Source organism: Falco naumanni, chromosome 13 (genome assembly GCF_017639655.2).
Source record: "Falco naumanni isolate bFalNau1 chromosome 13, bFalNau1.pat, whole genome shotgun sequence".
Classification (NCBI taxonomy): domain Eukaryota; kingdom Metazoa; phylum Chordata; class Aves; order Falconiformes; family Falconidae; genus Falco; species Falco naumanni.
The window spans coordinates 19,071,427-19,091,691 of record NC_054066.1 but is presented as its reverse complement, the minus strand read 5'-3'; the positions used below and the strand labels follow the sequence as shown (position 1 = coordinate 19,091,691).

At 54.8% G+C, this 20,265-nt stretch overlaps 1 protein-coding gene across 5 annotated transcripts in view; it reads right to left on the bottom strand.

Annotated features, from left to right (window-relative positions):
* Positions 1–1,998: 1,998 nt before the first annotated feature.
* The window catches only part of DIS3L2 (DIS3 like 3'-5' exoribonuclease 2), a 194,363-nt gene continuing 176,096 nt past the window's right edge, over positions 1,999–20,265 (bottom strand). For 2 of the 5 annotated variants that reach the window (XM_040613140.1, XM_040613141.1), the window contains 7 exons: positions 12,861–13,044; positions 11,571–11,657; positions 6,877–7,024; positions 6,486–6,616; positions 6,145–6,249; positions 5,324–5,425; positions 1,999–2,535 (listed from right to left, as the gene is read on the bottom strand). In XM_040613140.1, the coding sequence (XP_040469074.1) occupies positions 2,440–2,535; positions 5,324–5,425; positions 6,145–6,249; positions 6,486–6,616; positions 6,877–7,024; positions 11,571–11,657; positions 12,861–13,044 (853 nt within the window). In that variant the 3' untranslated portion in view covers positions 1,999–2,439. Of the gene's footprint in view, positions 2,536–5,323; positions 5,426–6,144; positions 6,250–6,485; positions 6,617–6,876; positions 7,025–11,570; positions 11,658–12,466; positions 12,469–12,856; positions 13,045–20,265 lie in introns of those variants that run through there. The other 3 variants (XR_005830666.1, XR_005830668.1, XR_005830667.1) reach the window with 3 other exon arrangements.

The window sequence follows — 20,265 nt, the reverse complement described above, 5'->3', positions numbered from 1 at the left end:
GGGGGTGCACTGGGCACCCTAAGGGTCCCCAGGGGCGACACCCCTGAGGGACCAGGGTGGGCATCTCCACCCAAGGTGATTTCAGCTGCTGTGAGCCCCTCCGTGGGGGCCTCGGCGGGGCCAGGAGCCCTTTGGGGACCAGCCCAGTCTTTGGCAGCCCTTGGCCTTGCCCAGAGCCCATCTGCAGAGGGGGAAACTGAGGCACGGTTTGCCGGGGAAGCAGAGGGGACGAGGTGCCCATGCCTCAGCCCCCCGCAGCAAGTCCAGGCTACTGCAGCTGGTGTGGCTACCGAGCCACCTGCTCCGGCTACCGAGCCACCTGCTCCAAAGCCACCGAGGGGGCAGTGGGGCAGGGGGGAGGGGGCAGGCCCTGCTTTGCCGGGGGCTGAGACAAACCCATTCAAAGGCTGGGGTCTCAAACCACCCTGAGGTGGCCAGGAGGGTTTGCCTTTGCTGGTATCCCATGGGGAGGTGACAGGGTCCCTGGAGACCCCCAGGGAAGTGGCACCAGCCCCAGCACCCCCCACCCAGGGCTCTCACCCTCCCTGTCCCACCCACCCCATCACCTGAGGCTGCAGCAGTGAGCCAGGCAGGGAGGCAGAGGAGAAGGCAGGTTCCAGGGGAGAGCGGCCGCCTCATGCTGCCCACCCTGGTTCCCTCCCCAAATGCTGCCTGTGTCCGGGGCAGGGGGACAGCCCTTTATCGCCCTTCCCCGTCCCGCCGGGGTGGGGGCTGAGCCCTGCTGTGGGTGAGACGATGGGCTGATAACATTCAGGGACTATCTCCCAGCCCTGCCCAGGGCCCTCCCAGTGCCCCCAGCCCCCCCTGGGGCCATCCCTGCCCCCCACCAGCCAGGGAGGACCTCCAGCCCGTCCCTGGGGGCTGGGCACCTCGTGGCGCCCGGCTCCCATGGGGGTGGCTGCTGCGGGACCCCAGGGAGCGGCAGGGAGGCCGCAGGGCAAAGTGCTGTTTTTGCAGACGGACTGAGCAGGGCAGGGCTGGACTGGCCTTGTTTCCCTTGAGACAAACCCGAGGAAGGGGACACTGGGCTGAGGGGTAGGGGGAGGACATCTTGCTTTTGGTGTCAGTGTCCGCAGGTCCCCTTCTCCCAGGCGACATATATATATATATATATATATATATATATATATATATATATATATATATATATACTGCCCGTCAGGTCCTGGGACAGCTGGTGCCCATCACACTGGGGCAGCCCGTGCCAGCACACCTGCCCAGCAAGGTGCCTACTGTGGGCAGGGAACAGCCCCACGTCACCAGCACCCGACAAGGAGCAGGAGACCTGGGCAGGAACAGGCAGGCTGCTCCCACCCACTCCCACGTCCGAAGGTGATGCCCATGCAGGTGACCCTGGTGGCTTTCATGGCTCGCCAGCTCCTGGAGAGCCTGCTGCGCCCAGACCTGACCCATCCCAGAGCCCGATCCCCCATCCCTCGCCATACGTCAATCCCTCCACCAGCCACTGCTTGTGGCTGCCTGTCCCCACGGGGGTGATGAAGTGGAGGCTGTCGAAACAGCCCATGCCCCTGGAGACATCCTGCATGGCATGGGTAGGGGACGTGGGGACAGGGAGCAGGCAGAGGCGCCTGGAGACTGCAGAGGGGCTGGATGCCCTCTTGAGCAGCAGGGAGAAGCAAGGACGTGGTGCTGCAGGGTCGCCGAGTGAGGTTAGGCTGGAGGCCAGGGTGCGAGGGCCTGGAGCAGGCAGCTGGTGACTCCCAGTGAAGGCTCAGACTGAGGGATTAGCCCTCGGAGCAGAGCAGGAGCCGGGAGCACATGTCCACCTGATCCCCCATGCCCTCCAGCCCAGCACACCCTGGGGCTTGGGGAGGCTGTGAGGCTGTTTGGATTTCGCAATGCCTAGGAAGTGGCAGGCAGAGACAGGCACAGGGCTGCCTGGGAGACGAGTTATTGCTGGGATTCCTGGCTGGGGGAACACGGAAAAGACAAAATAAAACCTGCGCAAGCCCCCCATGCAGCTGCTGACCCGGCTTTTATTACATGACACACAACCCTGCAAGAAACCCTCCTGCACAGCCCCATGGCTGCATCCCACCACATCCCACCTGGGATGTGGAGCCAGCCACTCTCCACTCCTGAGGATATGTGTCCCCACTCAGCCCTCACCACGGGCACCCGAGGTGGCTGGGGACAGACACCGCTGCCTTAAAAAAAGAAAGCATCAAGCTAAAAATATCCGAGAGTAGAAATGCTCTCTCTGGGGGAGGCTCAAGCCCTGAGTCCCATTCCCAGCCAGAGTTAAAATCCAAACCAGAAATAAAATGGTATCAGTTTTAAAACTCAAAAACCCCAAACTCCTCATGGGTTTCCTCGGTCCCCGGCAGATGCTGGTGCAGGGCCTGGGAGGTGAGAAAGCATGGGCAGCAGGGAGCACGCACAGCCTACGACGCTCAGTTATCTGAGGCTTGGTCTCTTGAGCAGGGCGCTGTACTTCAGTGGGACACCATCTGACGTCAGCACGACCTCCACCAGTGTGAAAATGGTGATCACCTTCAGCAAGGGAGAGAAAAGGGTTTTTCAGGTGGCTTGGCACCATACCAGGATTTGCTTAGAGTCACACTGGCTTTTGCCAGCAGCACTGCAGCACCCATCGGAAGCCGGGGAATGGGGCAGTACGGCTTCAGATAGCTCTGCTGGGGTCCAAGGTGCTCCTGGGGCTGGATACGGCATCTTCAAGGGCAACACCACTGGGCTGTGAAGCCAGCCAGGGAACCCAAACTGACCTAAATGAGCATCCCAAAACATCCTCACTTATTCGAGCCCGACCAGGCCCCAGTCTTGTTCTTTGCACAGTCTGGGAAGCAGCATGGGCCTTGGCTTTTGGTCCCAAACTCCCCATAAGCCGCCTGCCTGCATCTCCCTTCTCCAGCCAGAGAATGTACATCATCCCTTAATGAAGCAACCTGGCCGAGCGCCAATGGTGAGCTGCGGTGACAAGGGTTTTCCACATGATGCTCAGCATTTTCTCTGCATCCCTTGAGGAGGGAACAACCCCTCCATGCCCCCACAGCAAAAGGAGACCCAGGAAGGGAGCACAATGGAGGATGAGAGAGACACAAGGGAATAAAGACCCCAGAAAATCAATCCCTCCTGTTCAGGAATGCGCCACCTGCCCGGTCCTCTGACTCCATTGTGCGGATTAGAAGCAAAAAGCATCAATCAGGTCTATCCACAAGGCACGGCTAACAGGCTGGCTGGGACACCAGCAAGGGGCTGCCCCGGGACCACGGCCAGGCATCTGGGGACTCTGCCTCCTGGAGCCTGTCCCCCAGCCCTGCACTGCAGCAGGGCTCGATGGGGCCATCTGCTCGGGGCTGGCCCGCAGCAGGAGCAGGCACAGAGCCACTGGCATAACCTTGTCAAACCCTGCCCAGCTCATCCAGCGCTGGCCACTCCAGATTAATCATTCAGAGCAGGAAAATCTCATTGAGACTTAAACGTATCAAAGTGGCCAGCGAAGAGCAAACCGCAGGGAAATCCGTTTACAGATGGCTGCGCAGATAGCTGCTGGCTACCTCGCCCCAGCCCCCTGCCCGCCCCAGCTGGCAGCAGTGTGAGAGGCGGTGGCCGTGGGGCAGCCCCCCACGTCTCAGGGAGCCTGTGGGGACTATCGGGGTTCTACCTTGCAACCCTGCCTCATCCCTTTGCTGAACCGCCGGGGAACTGCGTTATTTCACATCAAATCCCTCAGGTCTTAGATCCACTTCACACACGAGCCCCGAGTAATACCCACTGAGGTCCTGGACATCTCCTGGAGCCCAGGGAGAGATGGGGGCAACACCTCCTCTCCCTGGCGGGGCCAGCCAGCTCAGACCCTTGCACAGCTTCCCACAAACAGCCTTCCCTGACGTTCCTGCTGCCTGGCCAGGCTGAGCCAAACTGAGAAGCAGAGGCCAGGCACCAGGGCCAGGCAGGGAGCTGGGGGTGGTCAGTGTTACGGGGTGTCTGGGTGACATCTCCTGTGGTTCAGCACAGCTCCTGGGGATCCAGCTCATCTAGGGGCTGAAGATTTATCAACCTGGGGATCGGCTGGCTTGGAGGACAGCTCAGAGCCTGCTCCCAGGGGAGGGCTCTGGTGTTCTCTTAGGAGATGTGGAGGGTTTGTGGAGGAGTTTTCTCTATTGCTGAGTGTTTCTAAACCAAAATGGGCCCTGCTCATGCTGGGGTGTTATTTTTCATGCGGGTCCCTGCTAGGGTGTAAGTGATACCCGTTCCTGTAGGAAAGGAGGAGCTGAGGACACTTCGGGCCACATCCAGGGGTGCTTCTCTGAGCCAAGCTGAGAAAGGAAAGCTCAGCTTCACAGCGAGGCCTGCAGAAATGCCTGCAGCAGCCAGGGAGCTGAGCCAGCTCTGACCAAAACATCTCCCCTGGGAAGGAAGGGGTTCCCCGGGACATGCATCACACCAGCTGGGAGGGTCAGCCTGGCCCTGTATCAGGAATCCTTTTCATCTAGCCCTAAGTGGAGAAGGACAGGTTGTGCTGGGCTTGGCTGGAAATGGGGTTCAAGTGCAGAGCCCCCCAAAGAGTGCAGGGAGAGGTTGGGATTCAGCTCTCAGCCCTCCCATCCCTGCCCAGGCAGCAGGCAGGGATCACAGCAGTCAACACAGCTGTGATTTTATAGCAACGCCAGACAAAAGTTGGCAAAGAAGCACCACTTAATCAAGCCAGACAAACGCAACTGCTCCCTTTGATTAAGTTACCAAGTTAATAGATGACAGGGACACAAGAGAGATATTTCTAGATGCTGTTAAACCATTTGACACTGCATCTCAGGAAGTCTGACTTAAAAAAATCCTAATTGGGTTTCAACCCTATCACAGGGATGGAAATCCGAAGGAAGGGCTGTGCCTGTGAGGAGGCAAGGAATGCCAGGATGGGGGGGAAGAGTCTAGGCAAGCACTGTCTTAGGCCTGATCTTACTTAACATCTTAATTGATGATCTGGAAAAAGGAAGTAAACAGCACGTTAATTTAATTCCTGGAGGAAACTGAATTGGGAGGCAGGGTGCAGAGCAGGCAGGGCAGAGTCTGAGGGCTATGGAGGGGTCAGATGCGGGGGCAGCGATGGGATGGAGTGGGGCGGGCTGGCAGAGGAGGTTGAGGCTGAGGTCGGGCTCACTGGGGAGGGGACACAGAGGGACAGCAGGACTTGACAGCCTGTAAGGCAGTCCCAACTCCTGGACTCGTCCCTGCAGACATCATGGGATCCACATGTTGCACACAGCTTCCATGCCAACCCAATAGTGTTGTGAGACAATCCCGTGCTGCAGCGTCTTACCTGGTGAACAGATTCCTGCTCCAGCTTCTCTGGCTCCCACATGAGTGTCAGCTCTGGCTTCTTCCCCACCTTCTGGAAGCGGAAGCCCAGCAAGGGCAGCGCCTGCAGGCAGGCAGAGAGTTGGGAACAGCCTGTGGCCATGACAACATCCCGCCCCCCCCCCCTCAGCTCTCCCTCTCCACTTTGCCTGTGGACAACGCTGCTTTTGCCCAGCACCTTGTCTCTGCAGCTCTTTAACAACTGAGATACAGCAGCCTGTGAACCTGAGCCCAGCACAAAAATCAGGGACTGCTGTGATACACAAACAGCCCATATATCACGCTATACGTCCTGTTTAAAGGTGTCATTGCCAGCCATATAACCAGGTTATTAAGAGAAGATGCTGTCACTAACTGCAGGTGCTGGCCTACAGTGGTGCTGTCACAGCCCCAGATATACCATCTGATTAAACGAAATCAAAACCAGCCTCACTCCCTTTCCTCACTTCAGCTCCGTGTTGATCTCTGTTCCCCTGAATCTCTTTATTCCCTTTTCCCCAGACTAGATCACTCCCAGCACAGAGCAGGGAGAGGCTGGTCCTCAGAGCTGGGCTGCTCCGGACCCCCCCCAGCCCCTCGTGCCTGCCTGGGGCTGAGGGATGGAGGGGAAACCCCATTCAGGCCCCCTCCCCACTGTCCAGCCTGGCTCAGGTGCAGCTCTGCCAGCTGCAGGGCCGGCACAGACGGGCACCAGGACAGCCCCTGCCTCCAGTGATGCCAGGCTGCTGCAGCCCTCTCTGGTGAGGCAATACTGGCACTGTCTCACACTGGTGAGGTACTCACATTGCAGTAGATGCGCTTCTGGACTCCAAACTTCAGCACAAGGACATCAAAGGCCTCATTCAGAACACCCATCACCATGGCCTCTGACTCCAGAGGACCACACTCCTGCCAAAACAGGGCTGTCACTGCACTGGCATCCCCCACGCAGTCGTCCCCAAGGGGAGCCAGTGCCTCCAGGTCCTGGAGGTCTGGTGCTGGTGGTTGCTCAGTGCATCCCCTCACTGTTTGCCTTCCCCAAGGCCAGCTGGGCAGCCACAGAGCCCTCTGCTTGGTGGCATCTAGGCTGAGCTTTCACGGGGACATCCAGAGGTGCCTCAGGGGAAGATAGTCTTGGCTCTTACCCTGACAAAGATGGCGAAGAAGAGGTCAGCGCTGAGCTCCTGCACCCTCTTGGAAGCCATCTTCCGGTCGTTGCAGTGATCTGCTTGCCTCTGGACGGCCTCTTTCTCCATCCTGATGGGGGAGCTGGCACCTGGGAAGGGGACCAGTGACAACGATGTGCCCATGTTCCCTCCTACTCCAGAGCCATGCCATGGCACCCTAGACCCAGATGCCCAGCTCATGCTTCCGTGTCCCATGTCCCCCTGCCAGGGAGCTGCCCTGTGGGACACAGACTTCAAGCACCTGTGGCAGGCAAGGCAGGAACCCAGGAGTCCTGCCTGTGCCCGGCACGGCCATCCCTTCCCCGTGCAGCACCCAGAGCTGCTCCACAAGTGGCTGGATGGCACCCACCGAGCGAGGCAGAGAGGAGACGGTGTACGATGATGTCCGCGTAGCGGCGGATGGGCGAGGTGAAGTGTGTGTAGAAGGGCACGTTCAGGGCATAGTGGCGAAATAAGGTCTCGTCCTCCAGGATGCCGGTACAGAAGTAGAGTGCCATCTGAAAGGGGCGAGAAGCGAGGGAAGGGTGTGAGCAAGGATGGTGGCAGGACCCTGCATGAGGCTGGAGGGGTCTGTGTCTGTGAGGCAGAGCTCCAGCAGCTGATGGTCCTTCATCTGCTGCTTATTTGGGCTGCGAGGGACAAGGTGGGCACTGCAGGAACTGAACACCGAGCGAAGCAGGCAAAGCCACTGCAGGGAGCTGCTGGCTGCCAGCTGACCTTGCCTGGCCCCAAGGATTGCATCAACTTTCATGTCACACACGGGTTTAAGCAGTCTCCTGCTTCTGCTCAGGCCCTGGGGCTCATTCCCCATGCCCCTGTCTTCCAGGCGAGAGCCCAGCCTCTCCCGTGCCCACTGCAGATGCTCTCCCAACAAGGGGTCTCACAGAGCAGCTCCTGTGCCAGGCTCTTTGGTTCTGGGTCTGGCTGCAGGCTCTGCACACCCATTGCACCTGCTTGGAGAGCACTGGGGGCTGGGATGACTGGTTCCTATGTTCACCAAAGAGGAGGAGACAGTCCTGCTGTGATCCCTGCTGCTCCATCCCACGATGACAGCTGGGAAGCCGAGGGCTTGGATTGCCCATCTAAACAAACGCTGGGGCCGTGGTGACACCGTGCTGCCCAGCAGCCTCTTCAGCAGGAACCTCTCCTGGCTGTGCTGCCCCTGTTATCCCACATGTTATAGCTTTTATTTTTACATCTGTGAAACACCAGCCCTCAGGGCTGGGAAAACAATGGGGGCTGAGCCCAGGCGGGGAGGGGAGGCTGTGTGGGTCAGGGGGGTTGCAGCGGGGTCACGGCACAGTGGCGATTGAATGAACCCATTTAAAAATAAGAGCAAGTGATTTAAAAAAAACAGGAGTAGCCAGCTCTGATTACAGAGCCGTCCTGGGATCCACGGTTTGGGCAGCTGTATCCTCTACTCTCCAGCCCAGCGGCACAGCCAGCTCCCGCTGAGCAGCAACGCACTGATCCGGGCAAGTAAATAGAGCAGGTTAAAAAAAGCAGCATCAGTCCCAGCCTTATGAGACCCAAGAGCTGGGATAGGAGCTGTGGTGGCTGCCAATTTCCACAACCCAGAATTAAATTGTTTCTGATGGACTCCATAAAGTACAGTCTCCACTCAATTAGCTCGGCTCCCACCGAACAAGGCTCTGCGTCCTGGGCAGGGAGACACGCCGAGCACTGGAGGCTGCCGTGGGAGAAGATGAGTGCCTTTGTGCAGACAGATAGCATGAAATTACAGGTAGTCTATAGGCACTTATGCCAGGCTCCTGGGTGGAAGGCAGGAAGGTCCCTGCAATGTCAGGTAGGTAGAAAGCAGAGCACGGGTCAAAATCCCTGCTACAGGAAAGGTGCTGAGAGGGCTCGTCCCTTCCCTATGCAGTGCAGGGCAACCCCTGCCTTGTTTCAAGTTAGAAAAGATGCTGAAGGCCCCATGCTGCTTTCTGTTGTCTGGGGCTCTTCTTCCAGATGGATGTGCTGGCCAAACCCAGCTGCTGCTGCGTCCAGCACCACTTCCGACACCCTTTTGGCAGCTCATGGCCCTCACTGATGCTGGCATCAGCTTGGGTATCGTAGCAAAGAATACTCCTCTGGGCTGTAGTAAGGTGACACACTGCAGGAGCCCAGTCTGACACATATCTGACACCCGTCCTTGCCACTGTGACAGCACTACCCAGTGACATCAGCCTGGCATAAAGTAGATGTTTTCTCCTTAACAGGTTTGACTCACAAGTGGTCTCAAATCCCCAGGGTTTGCCACAATCCCCAGAGAACTGTGAGTAGCCTAGAAATAAATCAGCCCCAGCCAGGCAGGGGCGGCTTTGCTCTCATGGACAGATTGAATCCCTGACTGACTGAGCCCCTGAAAAATGGTATGTCGCTGCTCCTTCATCTGTTACAAGTCTCCTGGCATGGCAGTCGAGGTTCTCCCCCAGACACATGCACTGCCAGTTGCTTGCCATCTCCCTCCTCCTCCAAGAGGCTGATGTCTTGACCCCCAGCATGCAGTGAAGATGGGAGACGCAGGCTTGGTGTGACCATGAGTTAAACCTGATGTTTTGGCTGATTTAACTGCAGCCTTGTCCCTGAAACACCAGCTTTACCACTGGGAGCTGAGATGTGTGCAGGGATACAGGTGACAATTCAGTGCCCTGGCCAGACGGTCTCGCCCCACCATCTGTCAGAGCGATGGCCCAGCCCTCAACGCCAGTGTGAGCCCCTGTGTGGCTGTGCTCTGCAGCTGCCAACACTCAGATCTGCCCTCTCCCTCATGAGGGACTGTGACACCCAGGGACATGGGCAGGAAGAGGCCAGTTCTTCCATCTGCTCTAATACTGGTGGCAGACAGCAAAAACTCCTCCTCCCAGAGAAAGCTCCGTCCACCCGGTAGCTGCCTGCCCCTTCTGAGAGGTACTGACCCGGCTTTAAACCACTCATCCTCTGCATTTAGCAGTAGGAACAACAGTGGGAATCTGAAGTGCTCACAGTTTGGGGGAGCTCACAGTGAGTGTGGTCAGGGACCAGAGACTGCAAAGAGCAACACTGATGTCTCTCACCCCTGTAGCGCCCTGGTCCTTCCATAAGGTCATACAGATCCACTGCTGTGAGCACATCCTGGGTCAGACTGAAAAGTGGCCCTAAAGGTGGCAGGGGAGTGTCTGCTCACCTGATCGATGGCTTTGGTCACGTCTGAAATTCAATTTACAAACTAAACAACAGTTCAGCAAACGGCCAACTGCATAAGCTCATCCCAGGATCAAGACAGGTTTCTGCTGCTTCTGGCTCACGCACCACTTCCAATAATTAGAGCACCCCATCATGCACAGCAGTACCACCCTGCCGGGGAGTGCCAGAGGACAGGAATGCCAGCAGATGGGAATGCTGCTCACCAGCCAGACACAGGCTGCCCTGCAGGGCTGATGGGCTTAGCTGTAAACTGGGTTTGCCCATTACGGGAGTGTGCTAGACAGGAGGTTTGCCAGGCATGAGCGGACTGCACAGCACACCTGAACGCACAGGCATCTTGGTCTTCTGACAATGAAATGAGTCTAGTTCCTGCCAACATCATGTCTTGTGCAATACTTCCTTCAAAAGTTCCTCCTTCTTCTTCCCCAAACTCTGTCTGGTATCTACTCTGCAGAAAACTTCATTCCCAAAACTTCTGATACCTGTTTCACATACGGATCTAACATATTCACAGGGCTAAATCTTAACAAGAGCCACTGGGAAGTATCTCAACACAGCCTCAGCAGACCACAGAGGCAAAATCTCAGCAAGTCAGTGGGTCCCAAAAAGCTCATCTATTCCTTAGTGCCACTGCAGAATCAAATTATCTTCTCCTTGCTCATCCATCCTGGCCAGCAGCTGGGCTTGCTCCACATGCTGCTGCTGGCAAAGCGCAGGCTTGAGCCACCGTCAGCAGAATCAGAGAAGGACCCCAAGAAATTCATGTCACCACAACCCCTTCTACCACAGAAGGAAGATGTAACAGAAGGGATCAGGACAAGCCAAAGCAGAACATGGGATCTGGGACAACACAGCCAGCTCCAGAGAACGCTCCCTGTACTTTACAAAGCAGCATTACTGCGCTGGACACATACACAAGGGGTGATTTACTAAACAGCTTCAGTCCCCAAACCCACTTGCAAGCAAGCATTAAGTCACTGAAGTACGGCAAGACTTCAGGAAACTGCTAATGAGTAAATGGAGCAAATAAGCTAATTAGAAGAGTGACAGTCAAATGAGTGATGTTGGGAAGATGATTCATTCCTGCAGCGATAAGCAGGCCACAGCAGAGAGACCACTTCAGGAACATGCCCCTTCTCCCTGTGGGGTAGGACTTCCCTCAGAAGAGACTGTGCTAAGCCCAGCTGCAAGCATAGAAAGGCAGATGCTTCACAAAAACTTTTTTTGATGGTGATAAGCACCTGACTAAGCGCTCTGAGCTGCAGACGCACCAAACATGATAACCAGTGTGAGCATCACAAGCCTCCATTGAAGAGACCGGTCTGGAGGGAGACCAAAGGGTTTCCAGAACCTCCTTGCTTCAAGCATACGTCTGAGTACCAGAATGTGCTTACAGCCATGCCTTGCTCCCCTGCATCATCCTCACTCTTGATTCCTTCTTTGAACCAGCTGGCATACCATGATGTGAAGAAATGGCACAAACATGAACCACCACCAGCTCTTCACAGAGCAGACTGCGTCCTTGTGAGTCTGCTAACTCCCTGCATGCAACCTCAAGGGTGAAACATCCCAACCAGTAATAACAGGGGCACTACGGGAGGCGCGGAAAGACTCAGCCTGGCCCTGCCATCCAGTGAAGCTCTGATGCCTGGGGGACACCCCCACTGCCAACTGCACGGGGCTGGAGGCACTGGGGGAAGCTGCTGGCAGCTCCACAGCACCATGTTCAGTGTCCATTCACTCTCCCTCTGTGTAAGAACCAGCTACGGTAACACAGGAGGAGCACGGGCTGAAGATGGAGCCACAGCAGACAGCTACAGCCAGACATGTCCAACAGCACAGTGCTGTTCTCACCTGCATGGGCCTGGAGAACATGTGGGTCAGCACTTCCTTCCTGGCTTCGGCATATTTGTCAGCACCAAATGTTTCATTTAAGCTTTTCTGGAGAAGAAAAGAGAGAGAGCATTCAGTACCGGCAAGCTGTGGTGGTAGGGGGACCCAGGCAGACCTTACTGAGGCAAACAGCAGTCATCAAAGTCAAATTCCTCCTTTCCCTGCAAATTCCCTCATAAACAAAAAAATGCATGTGAAATGGGGCTTTGCTCTGGTCTCAGCAGCCCCAACAGGACTGCACACACAAACCTTCTGATCACTGACCCACCTCCTGGGGTGAACAGCAGGGAACACGTGGGGCACAGGGGCCGCTGGCTCTGTCCCCAGACGTGCAGCATGTGAGAGTGCCTGTAACCCCTCACCTGACCTGGGCCTGGCTCCCATCCAGCTGCTGAGAGGTTCAGCACATGGACTAATGGGACTCTGGAGACATGGACACAGGAGGTCAGTGCCTGGGGCTAGTGGCAAGGGAGGGCTGGAGGGTTCAGAGTGCGGGAGAGGAGCTGAGTGCGCAGCCCCATGTCTGCTGACATAGCCTCAGCACAGCCAGCAAGCGGGGAAAGCAGTCCCAGCTGATGGAGGGGTGTGCGGGAGGCCAGCGGGGATGGGATTAACAGAGGATTATCCACAGTCCAGTTGCAGTGAGTAAAGAAAATCCTGGAACCTGTGCTGTGCTGTTCAGCTGGAGTTCAGCCTCAGGACACGCTCAGCAGAGGATCGGCCAGATACCTCCCGTACTGGCTGCATCTGACCTTTCCCAGCACCGCTCTCCAGTCCTTCCCAGTCACCCCACTCCTTACTCTGCCCTCCCTGAGACCTTCAGCAGACCAGACAGAAACACCCCCTTGCAGAGCTACTTCTTCTGTGGTTACAGAGCAAATGACCTGCCCAGGACCTGCCAAGAGAAGGCAGGGAAAGGAAATCTGGGTGTCCCAGCAAGTGCTCCTGCACTGAAATATTCTTCCCATTGCAGAGAGGGCAGTGCTGGAGTCACTCGCAAGGTCCTCCCTGTCCTGCTCTAAGCCCTGTGCACAACGTGGCTGACTGGGACAGGTTGGGCCACCCTTGCCCAGTGCTGGCAGGGTCAGGAGCGAGTGAGGGAGGTGTTTTGTTTTGGCATGGGACAGCTGTCATCTCTCCTTGGGCAGAGGGGGACAGGGAATAAACCACACACTGCTGCAAACGTGCCATCACGTAGGTGCCCACCCCTTGCCCTCACGGCCCTGCTCCCTGCCAGGCCAGTGCACTCACTTGCAGGGACCCTGCACTGCTGAAGTCGATGTTGAGGCCGACTTGGTTGCAAAAATCCATGAGGTCTTTCAGCAGCTTGGTTTGGGGTGGGGGGTGGCGGCGGAGAAGGGCCTTCTCAGGGAAGGAGCGGTAGATCTGATGGGCCACGGCCATGTTCGCGAGCAGCATGAACTCTTCCACCAGCCTGTGGAACGAGAAAAACAACCCCAGCCCCCAGTTCAGAGAGGGAAGTCCCCTGGGAAGCCAAGCCAGTCCATAGTGATGGGAACTAATAGGACACAGGGGGCAGGGGAGCAGCTTGTAGTTGCTGTTATAAGCACAGATTAGATGTGAGACTGCAGCAAATCCCCCCCCAAATTTTCACTTTCTAGCTCAGGTTTCCCCAGGGACTCAGAGCAAGCTGTCTTGCTGGCACAGACAAGCAGAAGTCAGTGATAAATTGACAGCTTAAATTAGGATAAAATAATCTCTCTTTAGGTCATTTTATCTCCTGAAATGCTCGACAAGCAAAACAAACACTGTGTGAGAGATAGCACGGAAGACAAACACAGATCGCTGTCTTCTCGGGCCAGAGAAAACAGCGTCTCGCTCGCTCTCCCATCCCAGGCTCAACATGTGTGGTCAAGCCCAGCCACGGAGCCCTGCCTCATGCCGGGCTTCCACCCAGAGCAACATGCAGTGCAGCCCCTGGGGCAGGGCAAGCCACCAGTGCAGCTTGCTGGGGGGCTGCCTCAGGCATCCAGGGGATGCAAGGATCCGGGGGGCTCCTCCATGCAACCTGCTGACTGCTGGGGGTATCCCAGGCTGGGGTGAGCCCCCCAGCTTCTACCTGTGAATGTACACCCATTGAATGGAAATTTCTGGGGCTACACACTGCAAAGAAAAGCAATCCCAGTGCTAGAGATCATCTTTGGAGCATTTATGGGTTGTGCTAGCAGCTGTAGGGCTGTGCCACAGGAGACTTGTTTAACTGGGCTTAGATAAGCACGGTGATGTGCTTAACTGGGCTTCCTGCTATTTGCTGCACATATTCCCAGGGCTCCTAACTGGTGCTAATTGCTGAAAAAGATAATAGATTTACAGAAGTAACCTCATCCTCCAAGCAATGCCCAAGTGAGCTGTCACTGATTACGCCGGCTCATCCCCATCACTCCTGCTGGCAAAGCAGTGATTTTGCAGGGCTGGCTGGGGGACCCAGGGCTAGAGCCAGTGGTCCTGCAGCTCCTGGCCCTGGCCATTGCTGGCGTGACTGCCTGGGTGAGATGATCAGGGTGCTGAGCTCCTGGAGCACTTGCTACAGCAGTGAGACATTCCCAGCCTCCGAGTACTCGCTAAGAACTTAAAAGAGAAGGGAAATAAAGACAAGCCCAGGGAGGAATAAGCACCTGATGGCGATAATCAGCAGTGGAAATGTTCCTCTTTAATGGGAAGGAGCTCCCTTAATAACAGCCTTGTGGGTTCTCCCACAGCGTGTTGTGCCAGAGGCCAACACTTCAGACCCCGCAGGGAGGGCAGGAGGGGCACCCCCGCACATGGGCAGCACGGGAAGGGGTGGGCAGCAGCACAGCCTAAGCGGGAACGGGCTGTCCATCCCGGCCCCTAGCACAGCGGCCAACGGGGAGATGCTACCAGCAGGCCCAGGGCAGGGTCAGGCGGTGGGCACGGGAGCAGGGTCAGTGCGCACTGGTGAGGGGTGACTTCCAAGAGGGCTGAGCCAAGCTGCCGCTGCTCCTGTGCAGCTGAGCCAGCAGATGGCAACATCGGTCCCTCTACGGCCACCGGCGCTGGGGTCCGCAGGGCAGCACGGCCCGAGGGTGCTGGGCACCCCAGCTGTACAGCACCAGGGGTGGGAGGCGGGGCAGCAAGCGGCACCCGGGGGGTTATAGCACAGCCATCCCCATCTTCTGAGCGTGGGTGGACCCACCAGCTCTCACCCAGCTGCCACCTGCGTGGGGAATGGCGGCCTGGGGGCACACGCAAGGCTGTGCCAGCCCACGCTGGTACTGGGAAGCCCTTTCTGCCCGAGCCAGCCTGTAGTAAGGCACAGCAAACCGTGGGCTCCGAAAGGCAGCGCCTGTCCTTCCCCCGGGCTTTGGCGCAAAGAAAAAGGGAGACATTTCCAGCGCTAGCCCCAGCTACACAGATGCACGTGTGGGCAAAGGTTGGCCATGGAGTCCCTGTGCCTCCCTCAGAATGGGGCCTCTGCCCAGTGAGGTGCAAAGACAAAGCAATACACATCCATGAGCAGCATTTCCTCTGTCACAGGTGCAACGTGCTTATCTCGTGTCCTAGAGAGGAACACTGTAAGCAAGTGCTCAGGCAGTCCCTGCCACTCCTGCTCCCATTGAGCACTAGGGTGAGAAGCCTTTACCTCTTGCCTCCAGTGACACTTTGGGCTGGATGCAAGTTCCACCTGATTATTAAGTTCTGCATTTTGTTTTACCATTTGGGGGCTTGGGCTTTTGCGTTTTTCTAGAGATAACCTTGTTCTGATGTTGTAGGTAGCGCCGAATTGAAGCTAATACTTAAGCAGCTTCTGCCAGGGCTCCTTTTACACCCGAAGGAAAACTAACAGCACATACTTCGCGCTTTGCTCTGCAAAATCCTGTCCTCTCTCCCTTCAACATGACCACATGTGGAGCACCAGCCCCCAGATAGCATCAGACAGCCCCCATCCAGAAGAGCTACCCGACACGTGGTTGGGTATGGATTGACCACATGGGCAGGAAAATCTTATCAGGAAGCACCCAGGAGCTTTGCACACATGACAGGGTGTGCAGGATGTGACCGTATTCAGAACTGAAAAGCTACTCATCTTGCTCGCTCACCCAAAGGCAGGGACAGGCTTTGGAAGACATGGCTGTGGTTTGGGCTTTCAAGGAGCAGATAATATGGATGAGGTTGGATGCTGCCCTGTATCCGGGGGGAAGAGAAGCCCCAGGACCTGATGGGTGGGTTTCTGTCAGCTCAGGTTAACGAACCACAGTGCCCTGGGAAGACTGCAATGCCCTGTGGGTTGATGCCAAAACACCCTGCAGGGACGGAGGGTCCTTCCCAGCTCTGGATCACCTGGGGGTCAGAGAGCTGCTCCTCATCCACACTACGCTGCAGCAGCCCTGCAAGCATGAAAGGGGTGAACAGCATGGGGCTGCTCCATGCTAACTCCTAGACAAATCTGTTTTAAACATCAGAATTTAGTCCCCAGGGAGAGGAAAGCAGTTTCCAGAAGGGACAGGTCACAGCTGGGCTAATCTGGAGCATGTGAGAGCCTGCTAGGGTCAGAAGGAACAGGTTGGGGCAGTGAAGGAGCTGGCACCTGTGCCCGGAGTTAAGCCAGGTCACCTCTTTCAGCAGAGCAATGGGGTCTGTGGCTCAGGGCATGAGGAGGGAGCCAAGATCTGCAACAAACAGCTTAACGTGGTGGTCTTGCTGCACCTAAAAGGAAATCCTTATTCCAAAAAGGGGCTTATGCTGAGACTGCATGGGATGTTGGAGATTCAGGAGGATGAGCCAGGACTGGGACAGCCCATGAAGCTGGCAAGGCTTCAGCTGCTGAGGAGTGGGAGGGCACAGCAAAGCTACTGCCTTCCTGCCTCTGCTATGTGGCCTTTCAGTGGCACTTCTAGCTAGCGTCCTCACCAGGGCTTTGACTCAGCAAGTGCTATGTTGTGGCTTGGAAAAAAGCAATGGATGCTGCAGCAGGCAGGAACAGAGGCCGGCTGGCAGTGGCTGGGGACCAGACCAGTGCCTAGCGCTGGTGTCACTGGGAGCTGCGCTGAAGCCCTACTAACTTGTCGGCAGGTCAATTGACAAGAGGGTTGTTTTTTGTTGGGTTTTTTTTTTTTTTTCCTTAAAACAGACTAGCTTGGAGTTTGGCTCAGTGCGGCTGGCAGACGGGAGTGCAAAGAAAAATATTTCATGGCTAAAAAATTGGAGACAGAAAGACTGGTCCATCTGAACGCGCACTGAATGAATCCCATGTGAAATGCATTCTAACGCCATCGCTATAGTTTCCTCTGGATTAGCTGAGCTATCCTTGGCTCCTGGCTCCATAAAATCCCATAAACAATCCGATCTGAACTTTTGCCCTTTCTGTGCTGATGTGAAGTTTCCTCTGCTGTCCCACGGAGAGGGCTGGGGGTTAGCAGGTGGCTGTCCCTCCCGTAGGTGCCTGCAGGTCCCGGCTGTCCTGCTCACCAGGGCTGCAGGAGGGAGCATTTCCAAACCTGTTCAATGCATCATTTAACATGTGCACATGCGAGAGGGAGGAGAGGGAGGGGCAGGACTGCTTGCAAGCTCTGTGATGTGCGTAAGCATCTTTTGTCGGCTCTTTCAATACCCAGATTTTGCTTATGAGTTATGGGCTTGGTGCGGGAGTTTGTGGGTGAAACTCTATAGCCTGCCTTATGCAAGAGGTCAGCTGGAGTGTATGGTTTTCAAAAGCACTTGCCTCTGAGTTTCAAACGTGATCAAGGCATACCGGCTTCTAAATCCCACCAACTGCTGGGGAGATTTCAAGCTCCTGAGATGTTTTTAAACATAGGACATAGTGCTTTTCAAACAATCTTAAATGACGGTCATGGCTCCTGCAGGCAAACAGCCACCTATGAAACCATCCAGGTGAAGAGGGCTGATGACATCTTGATGCCAGCCCTGAACCCAAGCTACTGCGCTGTAACTCCTCTCACACAGCTCCTACCAGAGCCAAACATCCATAGGATGTGGGAAGAGGAACTGGACATTCAGACCCTGCAATTGTTTTAATATCAGTGTTACAATTTGCTCCCTGAAAGGTTAGCTAGACCCTTCCCAATCTTCATAGGAACCTTGAAAAACTACTCACATCCTCAGCAACTTGGTTGGTTGGTGGCAAATAAAATATGGGTTTCTCATGTCAAATCTCTGCAGAGCAAAGCAGGGCAAGTAAAATGCCTGTTTGGCTGCTTGTCTCCATGGCAACGCAGCCAAGCTATACAGAAGCCATCGAAGTGCCCACTCTCCCTGATTAACTTGACAAATGACATTAGCTAAGCAAGGTTCACTGCAAGGGAGAGACAAGGAGTACTTTGTTTGCAGTCCAGTAATGCAGGAAGGAGGCAGGCAGCTTGGTTAAAGCGAAGTGACAGTAAAACATCTGCTGTTCCGTCAGTGTAACAGACCGATAGGCTTCAGAGCAAACGGCAGTGAGGTAGGGCTGAACAGATGAGCACAGCTCTCCTGCCAGACTGCCTTCTTCACCTCCACCCCCTCCTGCAAGATATAACCACTGGGTATATCCAGGCACTGGAGGTGTTCTCATAGCTGAGGCATTGACTCAGATAAACCCAAAACGCTGCATAGCTCTCCGATGACAGGGTTGGGGTTTTTTTGACAGGCTGGAGAAGTTGGTCCTTTCTTCACATGTAGGTCATTGTGGAAACCTGCTTGAAAAGGGACAGAGCTGAACCATCCTGAGCTGGAGTCTGAGCCCTGCTTCCAATGGTGGTCCCTCTGGCTGGGTAAGCTGCCTTCACGTAAATCCCAGCATCTTTCCAGCATCTCAGACTTGAGGCAAATGTGACCAAGTAATTTCTGCAAATGTTACCAAACTTCTTTCCCGTATCGCATTACAAAATGCCATCTGCTCCTCTCTGTCTTGTCTCCCACTCACAGCACTTGCTTTCTCCTGCACAGGGAACAATGCTTCTGCTGTTCAAACACCTTCCCATCTCCAGATGGGTTTACTATCCCAGTTCAGCATGGGTTTGTGCTTCAACCAGCAGTCAAGGCCTCTGGTTTCTCAACCCGTGGCTTTGTGTCTGCCTCAGGTGTCCAGCTCCACGTTGGGTCCAAATAGGGTTAGGACAGTACAGCTTTGAAAGCATCACACTTGGTTTGTGTTTGAACCAAACAATGCCATGAGAAGCTACCGCTGAGAAAGGGAAGCCCTGATCCGTTTGTGTGTGTCTGAGAGGGCTCTACGGACACTGATGGATATGCGTTCCATTGCTAAGGCAGTATATTGCTGAGAGCCCTTGCTGTCTGCTGGTTTGAAGGGGATTATTGCTGCAGTGCAATCTCATAACAAACAAGAGAACTACAGCCACCTCCTGGGAATGGGACTCTAAATCCTGCTGCATTCACCAAGAGAAAGTCACCTTCCACAAAAGGCTGCAAACAGTCCTGTCCGTGTCCAACAGCAGCAGCAGTATCAGCTGAAGGAAAACAGTAAAGAAACAGCACCACAGTTCAACCAACAAACTCTCTCCAAAGCATTAAGTCCAAAGACACTGGATGTGGTACGATTTTTTCTCCTTTTCTTTAAATCATGTACGTTTATTTTTGATTACAGCTCTTCCATGAAGCAAAGGAACTGGAGAGTTTTCTATAAAAGCTCTTCTAAAAGCAACATTAGCTAATCCTGCATCTCCTGAGAGTGCAGCCAATGACAGAATCATACTCTTTGGCGAGTAGCTGGACCAGCATTTGCGATGGCTCTTTTCCATGCAAAATCCTGCAAGAATGGTGTACTGTCTTCTTGGTAACACTGCCTATCCAACAAACAGTAGCATCTTCAGCCATCCACTCCTGAACAGCACTGCTGCTTGAAAAGTTATGAAAACCAAATCCCCCATTATCCAAAAAATTGGATTGCAGCGTTATATATGAGCCTTGTAGTGTTGGTGTGGAGCTCCCTTTGCCAATGACAGCTGCCAAAAGACCAAAAGCCCTACTTTTTTTTGAGAGAAAAAATAGTAAAAGGCAAGAATGCTGGCAGTTCCTGGCTTGATGAAAGTCATTTATGCTCCTTTTGCAGCTAGTGGTAGCCTTGAACAAAGCATAGCTGAATAATGGAATTACTCCACTTTCTCAGATTGCTCAATTAGCTCTTGGTTAAAACTGTTAACATTGAAACTTGATGAGAATAGCAGCTCTGAGGCAGTTTTAGATTCATTTTTTACTAAGCTCAAATGTCTTCTCCCTCTAATGAACTCCTTTTCTGGGGTATAAAGAATGCCCTTTTTATTAGCTATGGTGCCTTCCCAGTAATGGATGCTGACAACACAAATCCATGGGAGGGTTTTCTGAATACAAATGTCACTTACTGCCCACTCTCACACCTTGAGGCTAGAAACGTCATGAGACCAGTCTCTTTGCTTTACCTAAACTAACAGCAGTATGGTGGAAAACTGTTTTAAGCTGTCATGTATTCGGCATGATTAGGAGTTAATTGCTTAAAGCCTGATGTACTGAGTTTGCACAGGGGGGTTTAGACCGCTAGAAAAACCTCAACCATTTGCCTGAGTTCCTTTGAAATCATCGATGCCACTTTGCAGCCCTGTTACAGAAAAGAGCTGACTTAATCTGGCAGCATGACATCAGGCCAGACATCGGAGAGCTGAAGATGGCACAAGCAGGCACAGAG